The sequence below is a fragment of the Caretta caretta genome, chromosome 1 (genome assembly GCF_965140235.1).
Source record: "Caretta caretta isolate rCarCar2 chromosome 1, rCarCar1.hap1, whole genome shotgun sequence".
NCBI classification, from domain to species: domain Eukaryota; kingdom Metazoa; phylum Chordata; order Testudines; family Cheloniidae; genus Caretta; species Caretta caretta.
Window position 1 is genome coordinate 212,899,454 of NC_134206.1, and position 21,167 is coordinate 212,920,620.

The window sequence follows — 21,167 nt, forward strand, 5'->3', positions numbered from 1 at the left end:
TCACTCCAGGGTTATAAATAGGCCATTAATGAGGGAAATTTTAAGGCAATAGGCACCAGGCCATGATGATCTGTCTTTGCTGTATGAACAATCCCAGTCCCAGTGCTCTCCTAGAAGACTGACTCAACTGGTTGCACCCAGCAGAGGATGGCAAAGTACTGGAGGACTCTGAACCAGACTGCAAAGAGCCATCTGAATAATCAGTGGGCCCACTAAGCAACCTAACTTACCCGTAGTCCATTGTGAAGAGGCCAGTATTGGTACTGATGTGGGCATGATAGTACCACAAATGTGTTCCAAGTTGTAAAGATTATCATGTCAAGACTCAGTACCAAGAAGGATTTTGCAGTGCAAGCCATGGTCAGTGCCCACTCTGAGAATTGGCCTGCTACTAAGACTGTAGGTGCCAAGACAGGGCATGGAACTGATGTCAAGGCTGAAGATTGCACCAGTCCCCAACATAGTGCGCACTGATACTGAAGACGGTGCCAGGGTTGTCAGGAATCAGAGCCTGCAGCAGAGCCAGTCTCCAGGCAACCTAGTGAACACAGCTGGCTTGTAATAGGCTGCCTGATTGGCTACACCACCAGATTGGTGGGAAGAGTGAGCAGACCAGCTTTTAAGCCCGACAGCAGCAGCAGTTTGGCAATTGTTCAAAGTATTTGCCCACTGCTGTGATAGCTCCTGTGGGGGAGGGGTCTTTATGTGGAATAGGCACCCCACATGATGGACAGCACTTAGAGTTCAGTGCCTGAGCGCTGCATGCCACCAGTGCCCAGCACCTAAAACTATTAAATAATAAAAACAAAATAAAACAATAAAGGAAGCCTAACTACTGGTACTCACTGCTAACTATTTACATACTCTTCAGCATCCGATGAAGTGAGCTGTAGCTCACGAAAGGTTATGCTCAAATAAATTGGTTAGTCACTAAGGTGTCACAAGTACTCCTTTTCTTTTTGCGAATACAGACTAACACGGCTGCTACTCCGAAACCTATTTACATAAAAAGTAAAGCGATAAAGTCACTGACAACGTAGAGACAAAATGGTGAGGTAAGTCACATGGGGAGATCCAGCTCAGACCATGGGTGATGAGAAGGAACTGAAGGGGATTGGGGAGGTACTGCCCTTATATAGCCTCTCCAGGGGCCATAAGGATGCACAGGGTACATGTGCCGCCCTGACGGCTACTGTGGCAGAAAACTCACCAGCTCCAGCACACTGGGCGTGCACATGGCTGAGTGGCATGCACGTGTGCAACCAGGCCAAGAAGAACACTTTTATCTTGCAAAGGCTACACCTCAGTCAACTAAAATCAAGCTACAGGTGTTACCCTGCATCCACCCTAGAAAAAAGGTGGAGTTTATGTGGGGTTTAGCTAGCACACTAGCCATGTCCAACTGAAACTCACTCACTTGGAGTGAAGCCCTCAGATGCATAACTTCACTGCTAAGAGTAGGAATGGGAGTTGGAACCTGTAAGGTCATCCTTTCCAATCCAGCACCAGGATGGGAGGTTTGGCTGGCTCGGAGATGAGAGGTTGAGGAAGGAGATAAGCGTCCTGTCAACCCTAGGCCACAGTCTCCAATCAGGTCTCAATCTGGCTGGTTTAGAGGGAATGTCTGGGAATAAGATATGAAACTTCTCTAGGGCTCCAGTTCTAACATAGCCCAGGTTGACTGTGATGATGGCCCCACATTGAATCTCATGGTCAATTGGTGGGTCGTTGTATGTGAAACAAGTTTGTGGGCTCTCAGTCTAGTTCCTAACATGGCAAGGGATCACACTGCAAAAACCAGTGGATCAACTGGCACTAACTGGCCCTTGCTGGCAGCCTCAAGCAGAGAGACCCAGGAGTGAATGGGCCACAGAGACTGAATCACCTTTCTCCTTCGAAGGAGTCCTGGTGAGGCACTTTAGCAGGGGGCAGTGTAGTTGTGGTGGCTGCTCTATGACTGTCTGGAGCTGAGGGGCCAGCACCTTTTCTTAACACTTAAAGCCTTTATTGACAACTTCTTATCAGGGTTCCTCCTTCTCCAAATCCTCTGACCTTCACAGCCAGCCTCCCGCGAGTGGGATGTGTGTGTGTGTGTCAGAGATTAATTTCTTCCAGCTGGAATTTCCTTTGCCCTCCCTCTTCCCAAAAGTCACCTGATTTCCCCGAAAACCAGCATGTGCTAACCCAGCCCAGATCCACATGCTCCCATCCCAGGGACTCAGCCAAGGGGATTGTGAAACAGGCTCTGGAAATTCCGCTGCGTGGGAGCTTAGGACGTGAAAAAGCTTTATCTGAGAAGGAGAGGCAGGGAAGCCACATTCCACAGGCAGGGGGTGCTACAGCATTGTGAGTAACGGCTCAGACCCTTCCCTGTCAATTCCCTACATCACTGACTGGGATGTGGTCTCGAGACAGAAAAAAAGAGAGACGGGACAGGGAGAGAGAAACAGGCAAAGACGGAGAGAGAAGGTAAAATCTCCCAAACTAACATTAGAAATGGGCATGGACACAGTTCCCCATTGCTATTGTTTGGGTTGCTTGGATCGGAAAGGGGTTAATCCGTGTGGTACAGCAGAAAGCAGTAGGGGGCACTGTCCCCAGACTCCAGTATAGTACAGGAGATTCTGTGCTGTAAGCTGGGTGACTCAGCAGGGAGCACTTTCTGCCTTGAGTTAGTACTGATTCAAATACCCTAGCCTGGTGCTTGAGGATGCTGTGTGATTGGGTGTGTGTGTGATTCATAGGGGGTGCTCTCCACTGTGAGTCAGTACTGACCCCTACACCCCACCATGGTGCTGAGGTGCTATAGTGGAGGAGTTGCTGTTGTTTGGATGAGAGGTACAGCTTCCTCTCCAGGCATAGGAACTAAAGTTGCTTTGGCACGTTCCCCATGAGTTGGGACATTGAAACTGTTGTGCTGGCCACCAAGCACGCACACAGAGAGAAAACACTAATCAGTGCTGTTGTTTTTGTCCCAGTCCCGTAACTCCAAAGTCCAGAAGCTGAGGCTTTTCAGGAAGGACACAGGATGGAACTTTTGCAGAAGTGGTGAGTTGCTGGGTATAGAAGGGGAGTTTTAGCTAATTAATAATTTAATGAACAATGCTGCTCTCCTTGAGTCTTGCATCAATTCTGGAATCTGGATTTAACTACAGCTTTCCCAGGTCCCAGGGATGGAAACAGGGAATGGGACCTAGCTTCCCTGCAGGGACTAACTCCCAGGCAGTGCTGGACCCAGCCCCTGTAGCACTTCCAGCACCCAGGAAGTGGGAGACTAGGTCTGGGAATGGAATCAGTGCCAAAGTCTCACCTGGCAAGAGCTCCATGTAAAGAGCTGCAAGAGGAAGCTATTCTCAGTGTACAACAGCAAGTCTCATTGCTATTGAAAAACTCTGGAACTAGGCTGCATATTAATCTTCAGAGCCACCCACTGGAACTTTTCTATTAACTATTTACATATAACCAGACATAGAGCACTCCGGTAACATTGCCTTCCTCTTCCCTCTCTCAGGTGGCTCATCCTCTGTTGCCTCCTGGCCTGGGCTGATGCAGCCCCCATGTATGGCGAGATTCTGTCCCCTAACTATCCTCAGGGGTACCCCAATGATGTGAAGGAGTCCTGGGAAATCAGTGTCCCCCCAGGGTATGGCATCCGCCTCTATTTCACCCACCTAGACATAGAGCCATCCCAGGACTGCGAGTATGATTCTGTGAAGGTACAGTACCCCATCCACCCCTACTCAGGGGAACAGAGGGGATTGTGGGGCAGGACTGAGGAGCAGCAGCAGACCTCAGTGGGGCCTGTGGGGAAGAACTCTGTATGGGAGCCCAGGACTGGAATAGGGGACCTACCAGCCCCTCCTGGTGTTGAACTGAAGCACAGATGATTCAGTGCGTCCACACTAGCCATAGCTGAATCAATTTAAGTTTTGCCTGGCATCCACATTAGCACTGTTTAAACCAATTCAGTTTCAATGCTCTCTGGTCATCTGTTCTCACTACAGAATTATACGCAGAGCTACCAGCTCCATTCCACAGCTGTCTCAGCCATTGAGCCTCCGCTAGTTTGCCAGCCGAGTGTCCACTCTCACCCCTCCCCATTTCCCTTCCAATTATGTCCCCCACATTGTCTCCATTAGAAATGCCTTCCCAACTGCTACTAATGCCCCCTTCCAGTCACGATCTCAGTCAATGAACCCTGTTTGTGCAAAGGCTATTTTAGCTATGACTGCCATTGACCTTCATGCTGGCACCCAAACACTTAAGCCTGAAATGACTCAAAGTTAACCTCTGAACAATCATAAACTATGCTGTGTAACTGGTTGCATGATAATGAGCTGCTGGGGGAGCTTGGGTGTAGACCTGGGGCATATTGCTATTGTGCCAAGGGGCTCAAATGTTGATAACCACAACAAATTTCTCTAGTGAGACAAGACTTCTCTGTCTGTCCCTCTGCAGATCCTGTCCGGTGACCATGTCGAGGGCCTGCTCTGTGGTCGAAAGCGCAGCAGAGACCCTGGTTCCCCAATCCTGAAGGAATTCTATGTCCCTTATAACACCCTGACTGTGACTTTCCAGTCAGACTTTTCCAATGAGGAGCGTTTCACTGGTTTCACTGCCTACTATGTTGCAGTGGGTAAGACTGGGCCTGCCTCTGAGTCTCTAGAGTGCCCTATGGACATGAGTTTCTGTTGAGCAGTGTCCAATGACTGGCAGGAGGGAGGGGCTTTGGCACCAAGGTCTTCCTCACAGTGCTGTCCTATCACTGCCCAACTGGGAGAGACACCAGCAGAGTGAGCTTCTCCACAGCAGTGCCAGTCAGCACCCTGCTTCAGTGCTTCTACTTGAGAGGCCTCCACTGCTTGGCATCAATGCCTGTTTACCCCACTCCCTAATCATAACCTGCTTTCTTCCCCCAGTTTCCTCTCTTATGCTCGGCACACTCTGGTCTCACTTTACTCCTTGCAGATGTGAATGAGTGCATGGATTTCAAGGAGGATGCCTGCAGCCACTATTGCAATAACTACATTGGTGGTTACTTCTGCTCCTGCCCCCCAGAGTACTTCCTGCATGAGGATCAGAAGACGTGTGGAGGTAAGAGCAGGAGGTGATATAGGCACCACTGACACTGAACTGGGAGGAACTTCTCCATGGGTGGTCTGACTGTTAAGGAAATGCACAGGGGATGGTAAATGGGAAGGAGCTGCAATAAACAGGGAGTACAGGACAATAAATCAATGGGATATAGAATGGGAATAGCAAAATGATTCACCATCTGAATGGGGAGGAATAGCGCTAAACAATGGGAGGCAGTAAAGAACTAAAGAGACCAGTAAACCAGAAGTTTGCAAAGTGTTTTGGCTTCCAGAGAGGCCAGTGCAATTTTGGGGGTTGAATAAATGGAAGCATCCTGGAGTATGAAAGTATCAATACAGTCCTGAGAAGATCCCACCAGGATACTGTGCTCAGCTGCAGGGGACTCAGTCTCAGAGGCCTCACATCCCAGAACAGAGAGGGGACAGTTCTTCTCCATAGAGCTTGGGGAGACGCCACCTGGGGTACTGTAGGCAGCATGGGATCCTTAATTGTAAGAAAAGAGTGACAAACTGAGAGAGCTCAGAGAGGAGCCCAAAATGCACAGGGAATCAGAGGGGTACATTCAAAGAGCTAAATCCCACCAGCTAGGCAAAGCCCTTGTTGGTTGTGTAACACAAACACTATCTACAAATGCGTGAGGGGCACAAATCAGAGATGATGGGGCATTGTTTTGGAAGGCTGAAGGGGGAGAACTAGGAGAAATGGGGATGAGATTGAACCAAAGGACAGGTGCTCAGGACCCATCACCCATTCCAGGGGGATCTGTGCAGTTGTCTCCCCAGATGAAGGACCAAGAGCACCACTGCTCAGGACACTTGGAAATGAGATCCCCAGAAAGTGGATGGGAGAACAATCCTCTCCTGGTCCACCAAGGGGAGAGACAGGTTCTCATTTCTGGCTGATGCAATGTCTCAACATGATTAATGCAGGTGATAGGACACTGGAGGTGGATTGGAAGGTGGGGGCTCTCCTCTCATCTCCCTTCCTGACCTCCCTGTCCATGTTCCTTCCTCAACCCTAGTGAACTGCAGTGGGAGTGTATTCACTGAGCTGTCAGGGGAAATCTCCAGCCCCAACTACCCCAACCTGTATCCTGAGAGCTTGTACTGTGAATACCGTGTGGTCCTGGAGCCGGGCTACCATGTGGTGCTGAACATCAGGAGTGGGGACTTTGATTTAGAACCGGCCGACTCAGAAGGGAACTGCCCCGACAGCTTAACAGTAGGTGGTGGGGTACACAGAGGAGATCTTTATGACTGGGGTCCCCTTACCCTGCTCACCCCTGATCTCAGCCATGTCTTCCTAGAGATTCCCTCCCCTCATACTCAGGGCTCCTCTCTCCCTGCTCACCCCTAATCCCAGATGTGTCCCCCCCCAACTAGAGATTTCCTTCCCCTCACATTCAGGGCCCACTCTCCTTGCTCAACCTTAATCCCAACTGTATATCCCTGTTAAGATTTCCCCCAACCCCCTCCCCTTGACTCCATCTCTTTCACTTTCTCTCTGTCTCCTACTCTTCTCTTCCAATTTTTCATTGCTTCTTGATTATTATTTTCCCAGTTCACAGACGGAAAACAACATTTTGGTCCCTATTGTGGCAACAAATTCCCAGGGCCTCCAAAAATTAAAACCAGGAGCAATATTCTTGATATTATCTTCCAAACAGACAAAACGGCACAAAAGAAAGGCTGGAAAATGCGCTACTTTGGGGACCGTGAGTAAATACCCTTGGAAAATGCTCACTTTGCTGCTCTGAGACAGAAAGGATAGATAGATGGTTTGGCTAAGTGGATGCCTGTTGCTTGGGTGAAAGGGTGGTTGCTGGCTGGGAGTCAAAGAGAGAAAGGTGGGAAAAAAGAGAAAGTGAGTCTCAAACCGATCAGTCACTGATATCCTCTTTCCTCCCCAAAGCAATAACCTGTCCCCAGACTGTCACCCCAAACTCTATTCTTGACCCCCTGAAGGACAACTACATCTTCAAGGACTATGTGAAGGTGACCTGCATGGAAGGTTATGAGGTTGAGATGGTAAGCTGCCCATCCAGCCCTGCAATGGGGTCCTATAATCCCTTCCCCTCAGATGTCATGAGAACCCTGTTGACCTCAATGTACCTCTCCCAGGCACTATGAAGCACCTTCTCCTTCCTCCCTACCCACCACAGAAGCTGAAGGTCAGTTCCTTAAAACCTGACAGGGAGAGAATATGTTGTGTGCAGATTTCAGTGCAGAACCACTTGAACAAATGGGGACCCCTTCCCCAACAGCTCTGCAGTGGCTCTGGATGCCCTCACTGGTCTTGAAACTGGTTTTGCTATGGCTGACTCAGACCACTGGGCATCACACCTTCCACCCCACTCCAGACTAGGTCAGATCAATAGCCTTGTCTAACGTAGTACTCTGCCTCCATCTATACCTGACTGCTCTGCAGATATCCCTACATCTCAGTGAAATCCCTCCACAGGGGAGCTTAATTTGGTTACATTTTACTCTCAGGAACTGACACGCATTCTTCTTTCACTCAGCAACAAGGCAGCCTAGCAGCCTTTCACTCCAGCTGCCAAAGCAATGGAGAATGGAGCAACTCGCACCACAAATGTGTCCGTAAGTTTCCCTTTCCTCTATGGCTGTCGGAGATCTGGAAATGGGATACGGGCCTTTCAGTGTTAGGGCATTAGTTTCAATCTGACCTTAGATGTGGGGGAATGGGTGATCCACAGGGGAATGAGGAATGCTCTCTGAGCCTGCCTAGTGCAGTGATGACCAGTGACAAATGAGGAGTTGCAGTGGTTCCTAGTCAGACAGTGTAAATGGATTGTTGGGTGGGGATACCCCTTTGATAACCGTCCTTTCTGTTTTTCTCTGCAGCTGTGAACTGTGGTGTCCCTGACACTATTGACAATGGCAAAGCCACCTACCTGTCAGGATTTGAGGAGACTCAGTATGAAGCTGTTATCCGCTATGGCTGCGAAGAACCATATTATACCCTGCAAACCAGAGGGGATGGTAGGGATTCCCCAGCCATGGTGGCATCTGCCTGTGATTAAAGGCCCAAGAAAGAGCATTGTCCAATTGCTGTATTCTGACTGCCACCAGTAAGATCCCCTCATGGGGCTGAGGCTGGGACTATATTCCTAGGGAAGACTGAACTGTTTAGTGTAGCCCAGTCTCGCCCAGATAAAATCCCCTAGTTGGGTGGGCTTGTAGCTAATGGTCCTGTTCAATGGTCACTGCCATGGTGTCTGAGTTTGGTGGTTTGTTTGCATTGTGTTACTGAGCTCTCAGTCTAGCTCCCAGGTGCCCAAACCACCAAAAAACCCACCATCACAACTGGCACTGATAGTCTCTGCCACTGGCAGCTTCAGAAGAGAGGTCAAGGATTTAATAGGACAGAGACCATACTCCCTGCTAGGGTAGGGGCTGAGGCACATTGGCAGGGGCTCTGTGTCTGTGTGAGGGGGAGCTCACTCTGCTGCTAACTGGGCTGTACTCACTGTCAGTCTGTCACCTTTGCACAATAATCTCTCCCTTTCCACACATTAACTAGATTAAAAACTGGCTAACTGACAGGTCTCAAAATGTAATTGTAAATGGGGAAGCATCATAGAGCAGTGTTTCCAGTGGGGTCCCACAGGCATTGGTTTTTGGCCCTAGGCTTTTTAGGGTTTTTATCAATGAGCTGGAAGAAAACATAAAATTGTCACCGATAAAGTTTGCCGATAACACAAAAATTAGGGCAGTGGTAAATAATGAAAAGGACAGGTCACTGATACAGAGAGATCTGGCTTGGTTGGTAAACTGGGCACAAGCAAACACTTTGTTTTAACATTTTAATACAGCCAAATGTAAATGTATGCATTTAGAAACAAAGAATGTAGGCCATATTTGTATGATGGGGAATTCTAGCCTAGAAAGCCATGATCCTGACAAAGACTTGGGGGTCATGGTGGATAATTGTGAACTCCCAGTGTGACGCTGTGGCCAAAAGAGCTAATGTGATCCTTGGATGTATAAATGGGAATATTGAGTAGCTGTAGGAAGATTATATTACCTCTGTATTTGGCCACTACTGGAATACTGGGTCCAGTCAGAACACAGAGGTCCCTAATTCATTTAAGATGCTGATAAATTGGAGAAGGTTCAGAGAAGAGCTATGAGAATGATTAAAAGTTTGGAAAACATGCCTTATAGTGCTAGACTCAAGGAGTTCAATCTATTTAACTTAACAAAGAGAAGGTTAACGGGTGACTTGACCTCAGTCTACAAGTACCTATATGAAGAACAGAAGTTTGATAATAGACTCTTCAGTCTCGCATACAAAAGTATAACAAGATCCAATGGCTGGAAATTGAAGCTAGACAAATTCATACTGGAAATAAGGCAAATTTTTAACAGGGTGGGTAACTAATCCATTGGAACAACTGACCAAGGGCCATTGTGAATTCTCCATCACTAGCCATTTTAAAATCAAAATTGGATGTTTTTCTAAAAGATCTGCTCTAGCCCACACAGGAATGAATAAATTAATGGAAGTCCTGTGCTCTGTGTTTTGCAGACTAGGTGATCACAGTCATCCCTTCTTGCCACAGGATCTAAGAAAACCAGTTCCCCAGAATTGTTGGTCACATTCTCATGATGTTTTGTACTGAAATCCTTTCCATGCTTCTGTGTTTTCCAAGGGCTTTATCGGTGTTCAGCCAGCGGGAAATGGGTGAGTGAAGAGATGGGAACAGAGCTTCCAGTGTGTGTTCCAGGTATCACAAAGAACTTTGTCTATGTGTGCATGTTCTGTGTGTGTGTGTGTGTGTGTGTGTTTTGTGGAGACCCAATCACCATTAAAAGTCAGTTTCTCTCCATCACTTCTCTCTAATTTAAAGAAAGCTAAACCAATCTGCCTGAAAAATTGATGGTTCCTTTTCCAGGGCAGAATTTGACTGGTAATTTGAGTCACATTAGATCTGGTGTTTTTGAGATCGGTGGGTTCCTGAGAAAGATCAGAGGGAGCAGCAGAAGGAAGCTGGGAAATACATAAACTCTACCAGTCTTCTAGTGAACCAGAACAGGGTCTCACTGCAGCCAGTATTGGACCCTGCTGCCGCCTCAGTTTCCCTACTATTGCCTCTGCTTGTTCTCATGTTTTAGCCCTTCAGACAAATTAAAATTCATCCCCTTCCAGCAGGTAAACAAAAAACGTCTAAAAAACAAAACAGATGTCCAGCAACCTCACACTGGGTCTTCCCCAGTTTAGTCAGGTGCATCCTCACCAGGCCCCATAAACTTTTCACCCTCTCTTGGATGTAGCTTCTCTTGTAGCCTCCTCCTGGGCTCAGCAGTCCATTATGTGCTCTTGGAGCAGGGCAATAGACAGGGGACTTCACTCACCTTCACTGGAAAGCCCAGCCTAGACCCCTAAGAAAGCATAAATGTTAATTCTCTTCAATACTCATCCATGCTCTCCTGGCCAGACTACCTTGAATATCCTTTCTCAGGGCCTCTAATTGCTCCTTAAGTTGCTCCTGTCCCTTGCTACAGTTAGCTCCAGCCAGGCCTTTCCCTCTAGCTAGTATGGAGAGCTTCTTCCCTAGTGCTTTCTGGGTCTCCTGTAGGTCTCTCACTTGTGACTCATTCAGCAGGCTCCCTCTGATAGGAAGCACCAACTCATGGCTACAGGTATATGTTGCCTGGTCACCTGAACCAACCACCAGGTCCAACTCAAACTCACCATCTGGGAGGTGGATAACTAGGTACTGGTGAGGCTGAGCCAGCCCCCCTGAAAGGCCTTGCAATGTCTGCATAGACTCCTGTGAAAGGGAAACTCCTGAAACATGTTATAAAAAATAAAACTAAGGAAACTCCATGACAGAACGATGAATTAAGTTTCAGTGAAGTTTGAAACTGTGGCCTGGCAATTGTACAACCTAACATTCTAAACTAGGGACATTAACTAGTATATAAATAAAGTCCACAAAAGAATGATGGATAATTGTGAATAATAATCACAGACTTCACAGATTATGATAGTGAGCAGCCTTACGTGTGGGGCCTTGTATTATCACTGAATAAGCTGAATCTCACAGACAACTTTATCCTCAAAGAACACACAAGTTCACTGCATCCATGAGACTCATTGCCTGTGACTCTCCTAAACAAAGCCTCTACACTATAGGATTTACATACCACGAGCAGAGAAGAGTGTGATGGCAAAAGATCAAAGACAACTATGTGTAAAACCAGTGCATTATACTTCAGACTATCCAGAGTCCATGTATATATTCTCCAACAGAGTGGGTTTGTCTGATTTAATTCTTTCTACGGCCTTTACCAAACTCCTTCACAAAGAAATCCTTCATCTTAAGGGACAATATTGCAAAACAAGAATGATGGGAACAGTAGATGGACGATATGAGCTTGGCAGTGATAAAAGGGCAGAACTGAACCTGTTTGGGTGACTTTAACTGTGAATTTCTTGACTTCTACATTAGAATTTGAGGGTGCATAGGAGACAAGGTGGGTGAGGACCCACTTTTGTTGGTGGAACGTACAAGCTTTTGAGCTACACAGAGTTCTTCTTCAACCAACATGGCTTCAACAACAATGCGAACAATTTAAGGATGGGCATTTTTATACTTCACTGAAGTTAATAAACTTTTTATTTCCAAATTTGCTTACTGTGGGCTGTCAATTAATCACATTTAACTCAAGCGATTAACGCAAAACAAATTAATGAGATTTTAAAAAATAGTTGAGATAAATTGCACTTTTAATTACACTGTTAAACAATAATAGAATACCAATTTAAATTTATTATAAATATTTTTGGATGTTTTTCTACATTGTCAAGTATATTGACTTCATTTACAATATAAAATACAAAGTGTACACTGCTCACTTTATATTACAACAGTGCCATGCGAACACCTGTTCTCACTTTCAGGTGATATTGTAAATAAGAATCAGGCAGCATTATCTTCCGTAAATGTAAACAAACTTGGTTGTCTTAGTGATTGGCTGAACAAGAAGTAGGACTGAGTGGGCTTCTGGCTCTAAAGTTCTACATTGTTTTGGTTTTGAGTGCAGTTAAGTAAAAAAAAATTCTACATTTGTAAGCTGCATTTTCATGATAAAGAGATTGCATTACAGTACTTGTATGAGATAAATTGACAAATACTATTTCTTTTATCTTTTTTACAGTGCAAAATATTTGTAATAAAAATAATAATATAAAGTGAGCAGTGTACACTTTGTATTCTGTGTTGTAATTGAAATCAATATATTGAAAATGTAGAAAAACATCCAAAATATTTATAATATATTTAAATTGGTATTCTATTATTGTTTAACAGTGTGATTAAAAGTGCGATTATTCACGACTATTTTTGTAAACTCACAATTAATTGTGATTATTTTTTTAATCATTTAATCACCCTGTTCCTTAGTTCTTCTTTTCTGTAAACTTTGGATGCAGATTATTTGACAGAGAACTGCCATAGACACAGGTTACTCTGGACCAGGGTGATGTCAAGTAAACAGGAGAGAGAGGGGACTATAGGGTTTTTAGTGATGCACAGACAACAACCCTACTAGCAAGTGGTAATTCTCCCATTGCGTTTCTCCCTTTTTATTTCCCTTCTAGTCTGTGGGATCCCCAGTACACCCATCGAGGAGCAGCAGAGGATTTTTGGGGGCACCCGTGCTAAGCCAGGCAACTTCCCCTGGCAGGTCTTATTCCAACACCCACGGGGAGGTGGGGTACTTATTTCAGACCGCTGGGTGCTGACTGCAGCTCATGTGCTGGATGATTCAAATAGCAAGCCCACAATGTATGCTGGGGTGACCAACATCAACCAACAGCTCCAGAAGGAGGAGCCCATACAGCTGTTTGAAGAAGAAGTGTTCATTCACCCTAACTGGATGAAGGTGGCAAACCCAGAAGCTCGGACAAATTTTGATAATGACATTGCGCTGCTGAAGCTGAAGGCGCCTGTGAAGATGGGCCCCAAGATCTCACCACTCTGCCTCCCTGGTGGTTCCCCTGAATATGAGCTGGAGAAAGGCAGACTGGGCTACATATCTGGCTGGGGCCGGACAGAGAACCGAAGCAGAGTCTACCATCTCATGAAGGCGCAGATCCCCGTGGTGGACATGGCACAATGCCGTAGTGTGAAGCCGAAGCCACCTGCTGATTCCACCACTTTCCAATTCACTGACAACATGGTCTGTGCTGGAGATGGCACAAAGGACAGCTGTTCTGGGGACAGTGGCGGAGCCTATGCCATCAAAGACCCCCACAATGACAAACAGTACTATGTGGGTGGCCTGGTCTCCTGGGGACCACAGTGTGGCACGTATGGCCTTTACACCAGAGTGGGGCGTTACCGGGACTGGATCATAGGGACCATGAGCAGATATGAGGAGGGAGAGGGATCACACAAATAGATTCTTCTCACCCTAGGGCACTGCCATCTCACCAGGTGTTGAGGTCAGATGTCCCAGCAGATTGGCTGACCTTTGATCCCATCTACTCTTTGTGCAACAGACCCAACTGCATTGTGGCTGTGCCAGAGTAGGGAGTCAGAAACAATGAGTTATCTATTGCATTGTAACTACATCAAGGAGGGGCATCTCTCTTCCTTCCTCCACTGGAATTGCCAGGGCAGGAACAGAGAGTGTGAAGGGTAAAGAGGCCCTTTTTTACCTTTACCCATAACATTCTTTGCTCAAATTCCTTGGTTTTCAGAGAGAAGCTAGCCATGCCCCATCCACATGATAGCTCTGAGGCTGAAACCCATCAATGGGGACAATAGAGGGTAATTGCTGGTCTGCAAGGACTAGGTTCAGAGCCTAGCCAACTAATAGAAGAGGGGCTGCTCCTTCTCCTCACTGGCACAACAACAGCTCACTGACTTCCGACTCATGTATTCTCTGTATCACTCACACTATCTAATTGCATTAAAGGATCACCAAATCACCTCCTTGTGTGTGCAGTCTCCTTTCTTCTCAGACTAGATCTAGGTTCCCACCTAAAGTGACCAATCTACCCCCTCACTCCCATGCTAAAAGCTGTAGGCCTTTTAAAAGCTGTGGCTCATGATACCTCACTGCAGCATCTGGGATCTTTATATGAGCCACAGATGTACTGGCTGGAACCTCACTGGCAGCTGCTGTCAAAGAGAAGTGGTTGTTTCACAGATCCAGGTCTAGGAATCAAAGCTGAGGGGAGTGAGTCTTCCACATTCACCTGCCTCAGGGCCAGATTTTCAAACTTAATCATATTGTGCAACACACACAAAGTCCAGGGAGGTCACTGGACTTACACCAGAGATGTACTTGTCAATCCTCGATGTCTCACAGACACCTTCCTTTCCAGCATGCTACTCCCAGTCCTGAATTCTCCATACACGTTCTGGAGTAGTGAGGAATAGTTCCTCTCTATGTGGATCGGAGGAGACATCATCAGAGTTACTGTGCTCCGCTCTGGGATCCTCAATCTCTGAGGCTTCATGTTCTGGAGCAATGAGGGGATAACACCCCTTTGTATGGCTCTTGGGGAGACACCACCTGGATACTCTGCTCAGGTCTGGGCCCTTGAATCCCAATGCTATGTTTCCATTCAGCCTTGGACAGGCCCCACCTAAGGGCCTGCTTTCAGAATTGGGCCTCTTATCAGAAAGGGCTTTGGAGGTCAGTTGAAAAAAACACTGGAAGTCCTAAGAATAGCCAGATCTGGGCTAGCAGAAAGCCTGAGTGTCTGATGTTTGATGGCTACTTCAGCAGAAGCAGCTCTGCAGAGTTCAATTTGGGAATCACTGATCCTTTGGAAGCGATGGAAATGGGGATCTCCAAATTAAACAAAGACATTTCTTTATCATGCAGGAAACTCTAGTCTCTTTTTTCCACTTAAGCCCAGCAGCATCCCTCAGTTCTTCACTGGGCCCTTGTTGGAGAGAGATTGTTTCCTATGGGAACTGGGAAGTATTATGTTAATTTCCATGGAATAAAATGGACCAGAGAGTCAAATATGTTATCATGGCTTGGTCATTGTACTACACTAAACAGTTAAGCATTGTTTGGGGTTTTGAATACAGAGACCTTGCCCTGCTTAATTCCATGGCAACCACCATTAAAAATCTGTATAACTTTTTATTAAAGGTACAGAAAAAGAAGGAAAAACAGTTAAAGCATTTGAAATGTAAAATACTAAATGAGGCTTTCATTTTAACAATATCTCTTCTTCCCTTTCTCTTTTGCTGTAGGGAGCTTTCTGACTGTCCTTAGATGGTATTAACTGTCCTTTGTGGGGAAAAGAGAAACAGTTGAGAGTCTAGGGTTGCCAACAGTCGCTTATTCTACGGGATGTCCCTTTTTTTTTTTAATCTCTGTACAATAAGATTGGGAGGTGCTGAGTGCAAAAAGCAGCAAGAAAGACCCTTGGCGAATGTAGCTGAATACTGCTTATTAATTATTAATTAATCTATATATATATTATTTTTGAAATACAGTGTTGGCTACCCTAGCTGCAGCTGCTGTTGTTGAAGTCTGATCCTGTTTCCTTTAAGCCAAAACAAGACAAACACACCCAAAAGGGGACAGAAAAGAACAGCAAAGTTGAAAATGCAGTTTCTGTTTCTAGTGTTGACTCTCACTTGCAGCCTCACTACTGTAAAAAACAGTCATAGCCGGGACAAGACCTGACAAACTTATACCAGCATCAGGCAGTTTAAGAGGTTGCTTTTAGCTGCCTCTCTGGTCATGCACTCACAGCAGTGTTGCGAAAGAGACAGTCTTGGCCAGCTAAGACAGTCTGTTAGTAAACAAAAGGCAAAATGAGAGTGATAGGAAAGAGAAAAAAATCATCAAAGGAAAAGGACATCAAAGGACTGACAGGAGGCAACCAAGGGTCACATTCCAGGTGTTATTCAGGACTTAGCTGAAGCTTGTGGGGTGGTGAAGTAATCAATTCCCTTTCTGTGGCCTGGTGTGGTTAGGACGCCTTTCAGGACCAGGATGACGACAGCTCAACAATGGCATGGTGGATTCTGGGTTCCCAGGAGAAGTTGCGGGTGGAGGGGGTGGCAGCCAGAATGGTGAAGCTCATTCCTTTCAATACACCCATCCCCTTGTTTTGATTGTCCCCTAAATCTCTTTTTAAAGAACCCCAAAAGAGGGTGATAAGCCCATCCCCTCATTATTTTGTCCACCAATTAGGCCGAATTTCCAACACACCAATATCGTTTTATTAAGTTCTGATGCCATTCTCCCCTTGTTTACCCCTCATAATCGCTAAAGAGCCCTTGGGTAGTATCAGCAGACCTTTTTGTTTGGACTAATTCATTCTCTGTCTCCCTTTTGTGTGAAAAAAAATGTTTCTGTCACAGGCTGAGTTGGACTTTTGCTATTCTGAATACAGTACAGGCCCCTACACAACAGAAAGACCAGGAGGACAAAATGTTGCAGTAATTCAGAAGAAAGAAGGGGAAAGAGAAAAACAGAAATAGGTGGAATTGAATGGGCCAGGACAGGGGATGAGAACACGAGGAGGCACTGAGAGGCTAGGGATTCTATTCCCAATTTGAACCCACATTTCCTATGTGACTTTTGGGCAAGTTGCTTCATCTTTCTGTGCCTCAGTTTCTCCACATGTAACATGAGGGACACTTATAGGGGGCTTCTCTCATTAGCATTTGTCAAGTGCTTTAAGACCATAAGGGATTGCATGATTTGTAGCTTCTTTAGGCTGAGTGCATTGCACACACTGGGCCTCCATGCTTCCCTCTGTTCCCCCCACCACCACCTCGTGGGATCTCTACATGCTCCCCATGTTCTCTTGACCTATGCCCCCCTAAGTCCCCATACCAGTGTCCTCCTCTCCATGCCAGAGGCCCTGTGTGTGCCCCATTTCCCCCATATCAAGGTTCCCCACTTCCCCCATGCAGAGGGCTCTGTGTGTGCCCTCATTCCCCTCTACCATCCTTCAAAATGAATAGGGGTCTGAGCTCCTAGAGAGAGGGCAAGTATTATAATTAGCATCAATATGTTTATCAGCCCTGCCCTGTTCATGTCTCAGACCCTTTCCCATGGCAGAGGATCTCCAAAAGATGAATAGGGCAGAGACCTGAAGGGCTCTCAGAAGGAGAAGGAAAGGAGCTGCATCCTGCAGCCAAGGGACTGGCCTTCATCTTAGCCTGAGGGGCCTGTTCCCCTACAACTCCCTGCCCTGACGGGCTTATGATCTAAAGGCAGAAGCCAACAAAGGGTGGGCGATGGGGATACACCAGTCAAGCAGTGAGCCTGGGGAAGAACTGGTTCAGTTTGCTAGCTCCAAGGAGCTTTCTCAGTGGGGTTAGAAGGTTCTGCAGGGAGGGGGAGGACAGGAGCAGGAGAAGGGAAGGATGGGAAGAGACTGCCACAGCTCAGCACCTGCCTGGCCGTGATCAGCAGGCTGGGTTTGGGAGGCCTCATGGCAGGGAACTGGAGGAGGAGGAGGCAGTGGCCGTTTGGATTTTACTGGAGTGTTTTCCCCATGCACGGGGGCAGCGTGGGTGGGAGCACGCAGGGCTGACTGGTGGTGGTGGGAATGCTGGCAAAGCGACCATGGGGACCAGTCTCAGTAGATCAGCCAGCCAGGGCAGAGTTAACTCACAAAGGGCCTTACTGGGAAAGCCAAGGGGGTTGTGTCTGACAAGGAGGTGCATGGAGAGCCGGCAGAGGGATGCCCAGGCCAAGCTGACGTGGTCAGATCCCAGAGAAGGTGATTTTAACAGCAGCGTTCTAAACAGACTTGAAAGGAGGAAGGGCTGGAGAAGAAGAGGTTGTAACAGTTGAGGGGGGTGGGACGAGAGTTTTGGACGAGAGAGTAAAGCCCAGATTTTAGAGATGTCGTTTGGGAAAAAGGGGTCAGATTAAAAATGACCTGAACATGTGGGTCCAGTGAGAGGGGTAATTCAAAGATGGACCCTGGCTTATGGGCCTCAATGACTGGGAGGGTGGTGAGGCTGTCCATGGAGATGGAGAAAGAGGACAGAAAAGGAGACTGGGGGAAGAAAGAGTGAGTTTTGGTCAAATTCAGATTAAGATGACAACTGGACAGGAAGAGATATCCGAAAGACAGGCCGGGATGCTGGGAGATGGCACGTGTCCAGAGCAAGAAGGATTGCACTTCCAGCAACACAACACCCCTCACTGCCTTTAACATTACCTGCGATGGCTTCATAAAGGGCAGGTTGCATCTCCTCCTCTGTGCTGTCCTCCTGGGGCCCCTCGCACAGAGCTTGACAATCCTCCAGTCCATGGAGAGAGGCAGAGACTGCTGACAGCAGACAGAAGCCCAGTCTCCAGAGGCTAGGGTATCTGGGAAAAGTGAGGCCTACCTAAGGTTTAGGTAAGATAGAGATGCATGTGGGCTTTTTGTTGTTTTAATCCTTTTCTCCTGTTATGCTGTGGTCCCACTCTTCCGATTAAACCACACTCTAAGAAGGCTGTTTGGGGACACTGTATTCATGGCTGGTCACAAGCTGCTGGAAGAAAGAACTGCAAATACCAAGTCAAGTATCAACCATGTAAAACATGGTAACAACCATGTAAAAAGAACAGGAGTACTTGTGGCACCTTAGAGACTAACAAATTTATTTGAGCATAAGCTTTCGTGAGCTACAGCTCACTTCATCGGATGCATGCAGTAGAAAATACAGTGGGGAGATTTTATATACTGTGGCAAAGTTCCTCCTCTACCTTGGTGGGTCTTGCACTTATTGGCAGATTTGCTCACCTTGGAGCTTCATGGCAGCCCTCAGCTTGTCCGTTTTTCTGAACGCACAGTCCAGGTCAACTCCTCCTGTGTCTGACCAGGAGTTGGGAGATTTGGGGGGAATCCGGGCCCGCCCTCTACTCCGGGTTCCAGCCTAGGGTCCTGTGGAATGCAGCTGTCTAGAGTGCCTTCTGGAACAGCTGTGCAACACCTACAACTCCCTGGGCTACTTCCCCATGGCCTCCTCCCAACACCTTCTTTATTCTCACTATAGGACCTTCCTCCTGGTGTCTGATAATGCTTGTACACCTCAGACCTCCAACAGTATGCGTTCTCACTCTCAGCTCCTAGTGCCTCTTGCTCCCAGCTCCTCACACACGCACCACAACCTGAAGTGAGCTCCTTTTTAAACCCAGGATTAGCCTGCCTTAATTGATTCTAGCAGCTTCTTGATTGGCTGCAGGTGTTCTAATCAGCCTGTCTGTCTTAATTGTCTCCAGAAGGTTCCTGATTGTTCTGGAACCTTCCCTGTTACCTTACCCAGGGAAAAGGGACCTACTTAACCTGGGGCTAATATATCTGTCTTCTATTACTCTCCTGTAGCCATCCGGCCCAAACCTGTCACAATACACAGAGAACATGAAACAATGGGTGTTACTATACACCCTGTAACGAGAGCGATCAGGTAAGGTGAGCTATTACCAGCGGGGGGGGGGGTGGAACCTTTTGTAGTGATAATCAAGATGGGCCATTTCCAGCACAAAACTAGACAAGCCATTTACAACACATACTTTGCTTCTCTACAAAAGAAAAAGGACACTAAACTATCTAAACCACTACATGCCACAAGGGGCCACAACAATGGTTCCCTTAACCCACGCAGCAATATTGTTAATCTATCCAGCTATACTCTTAGCCCAGCAGAAGAATCTGTCCTATCTTGGGGCCTCTCCTTCTGCCCCTCCACCCCCACAAACATGATATAGTTCTGTGGTGACCTAGAATCCTATTTTTGACGTCTCCGATTCAAGGAATATTTCCAACACACCTCTGAACAACATACTAACCCACAGAGACCTTCCTACTAACACTACAAAAAGAAGGATTCTGGGTGGACTCCTCCTGAAGGTCAAAACAACAGACTGGACTTCTACATAGAGTGCTTCCGCTGATGTGCACAGGCTGAAATTGTGGAAAAGCAGCATCACTTGCCCCATAACCTCAGCCGTGCAGAACACAATGCCATCCACAGCTTCAGAAACAACTCTGACATCATAATCAAAAAGGCTGACAAAGGAGCTGCTGTCGTCATCATGAATAGGTCGTAATATGAACAAGAGGCTGCTAGGCAGCTCTCCAACACCACTTTCTACAAGCCATTACCCTCTGAGCCCACTGAGGGTTACCAAAAGAAACGACACCATCTGCTCAAGAAACTCCCTGAAAAAGCACAAGAACAAATCCGCACAGACACACCCCTAGAACCCTGACCTGGGGTATCCTATCAGCTACCCAAGATCCATAAACCTGGAAATCCTGGACGCCCCATCATCTCAGGCATTGGCACTCTGACTGCAGGATTGTCTGGCTATGTAGACTCCCTCCTCAGGCCCTACACTACCAGCACTCCCAGCTATCTTCGAGACACCACTGACTTCCTGAGGAAACTACACGCCATCGGTGATCTTCCTGAAAACACCATCCTGGCCACTATGGATGTAGAAGCCCTCTACACCAACATTCCACACAAAGATGGACTACAAGCCGTCAGGAACAGTATCCCTGATAATGTCACAGCAAACCTGGTGGCTGAACTTTGTGACTTTCTCCTCACCCATAACTATTTCACATTTGGGGACAATGTATACCTTCAGATCAGCGCCACGGCTGTGGGTACCCGCATGGCCCCACACTATGCCAACATTTTTATTGCTGACTTAGAACAACACTTCCTCAGCTCTCATCCCCTAATGCCCCTACTCTACTTGCACTACATTGATGACCTCTTCATCATCTGGACCCATGGAAAAGAAGCCCTTGAGGAACTCCACCATGATTTCAACAATTTCCATCCCACCATCAACCTCAGCCTGGACCAGTCCACACAAGAGATCCACTTCCTGAACACTACGCTGCTAGTAAGCGATGGTCTCATAAACACCACCCTATACCGGAAACCTACTGACGGCTATTCCTACCTACATGCCTCCAGCTTTCATCCAGACCACACCACACGATCCATTGTCTACAGCCAAGCTCTACGATACAACCTCATTTGCTCCAACCCCTTAGACAGAGACAAACACCTACAAGATCTCTATCAAGCGTTC

General features: G+C 47.0%; 1 protein-coding gene across 2 annotated transcripts; it reads left to right on the plus strand.

The window, feature by feature from the left end:
• The first annotated feature begins 2,218 nt into the window (after positions 1-2,218).
• On the plus strand, positions 2,219-14,061 carry C1S (complement C1s). Of its 2 annotated transcripts, none has more exons than XM_048821274.2 (12): positions 2,219-2,346; positions 2,979-3,048; positions 3,512-3,716; positions 4,459-4,636; positions 4,969-5,094; positions 6,119-6,318; positions 6,658-6,811; positions 7,009-7,124; positions 7,619-7,697; positions 7,962-8,099; positions 9,773-9,847; positions 12,727-14,061. In XM_048821274.2, the coding sequence occupies exons 2-12, from the start codon at positions 3,029-3,031 to the stop codon at positions 13,527-13,529; spliced, it is 2,094 nt and encodes a 697-aa protein (XP_048677231.2). In that variant the 5' UTR covers positions 2,219-2,346; positions 2,979-3,028; the 3' UTR covers positions 13,530-14,061. The 2 variants fall into 2 exon arrangements, with proteins under 2 accessions (XP_048677231.2, XP_048677222.2); XM_048821265.2 differs by lacking the exon at positions 2,219-2,346 and adding an exon at positions 2,353-2,469.
• The last annotated feature ends 7,106 nt before the right edge of the window (positions 14,062-21,167 follow it).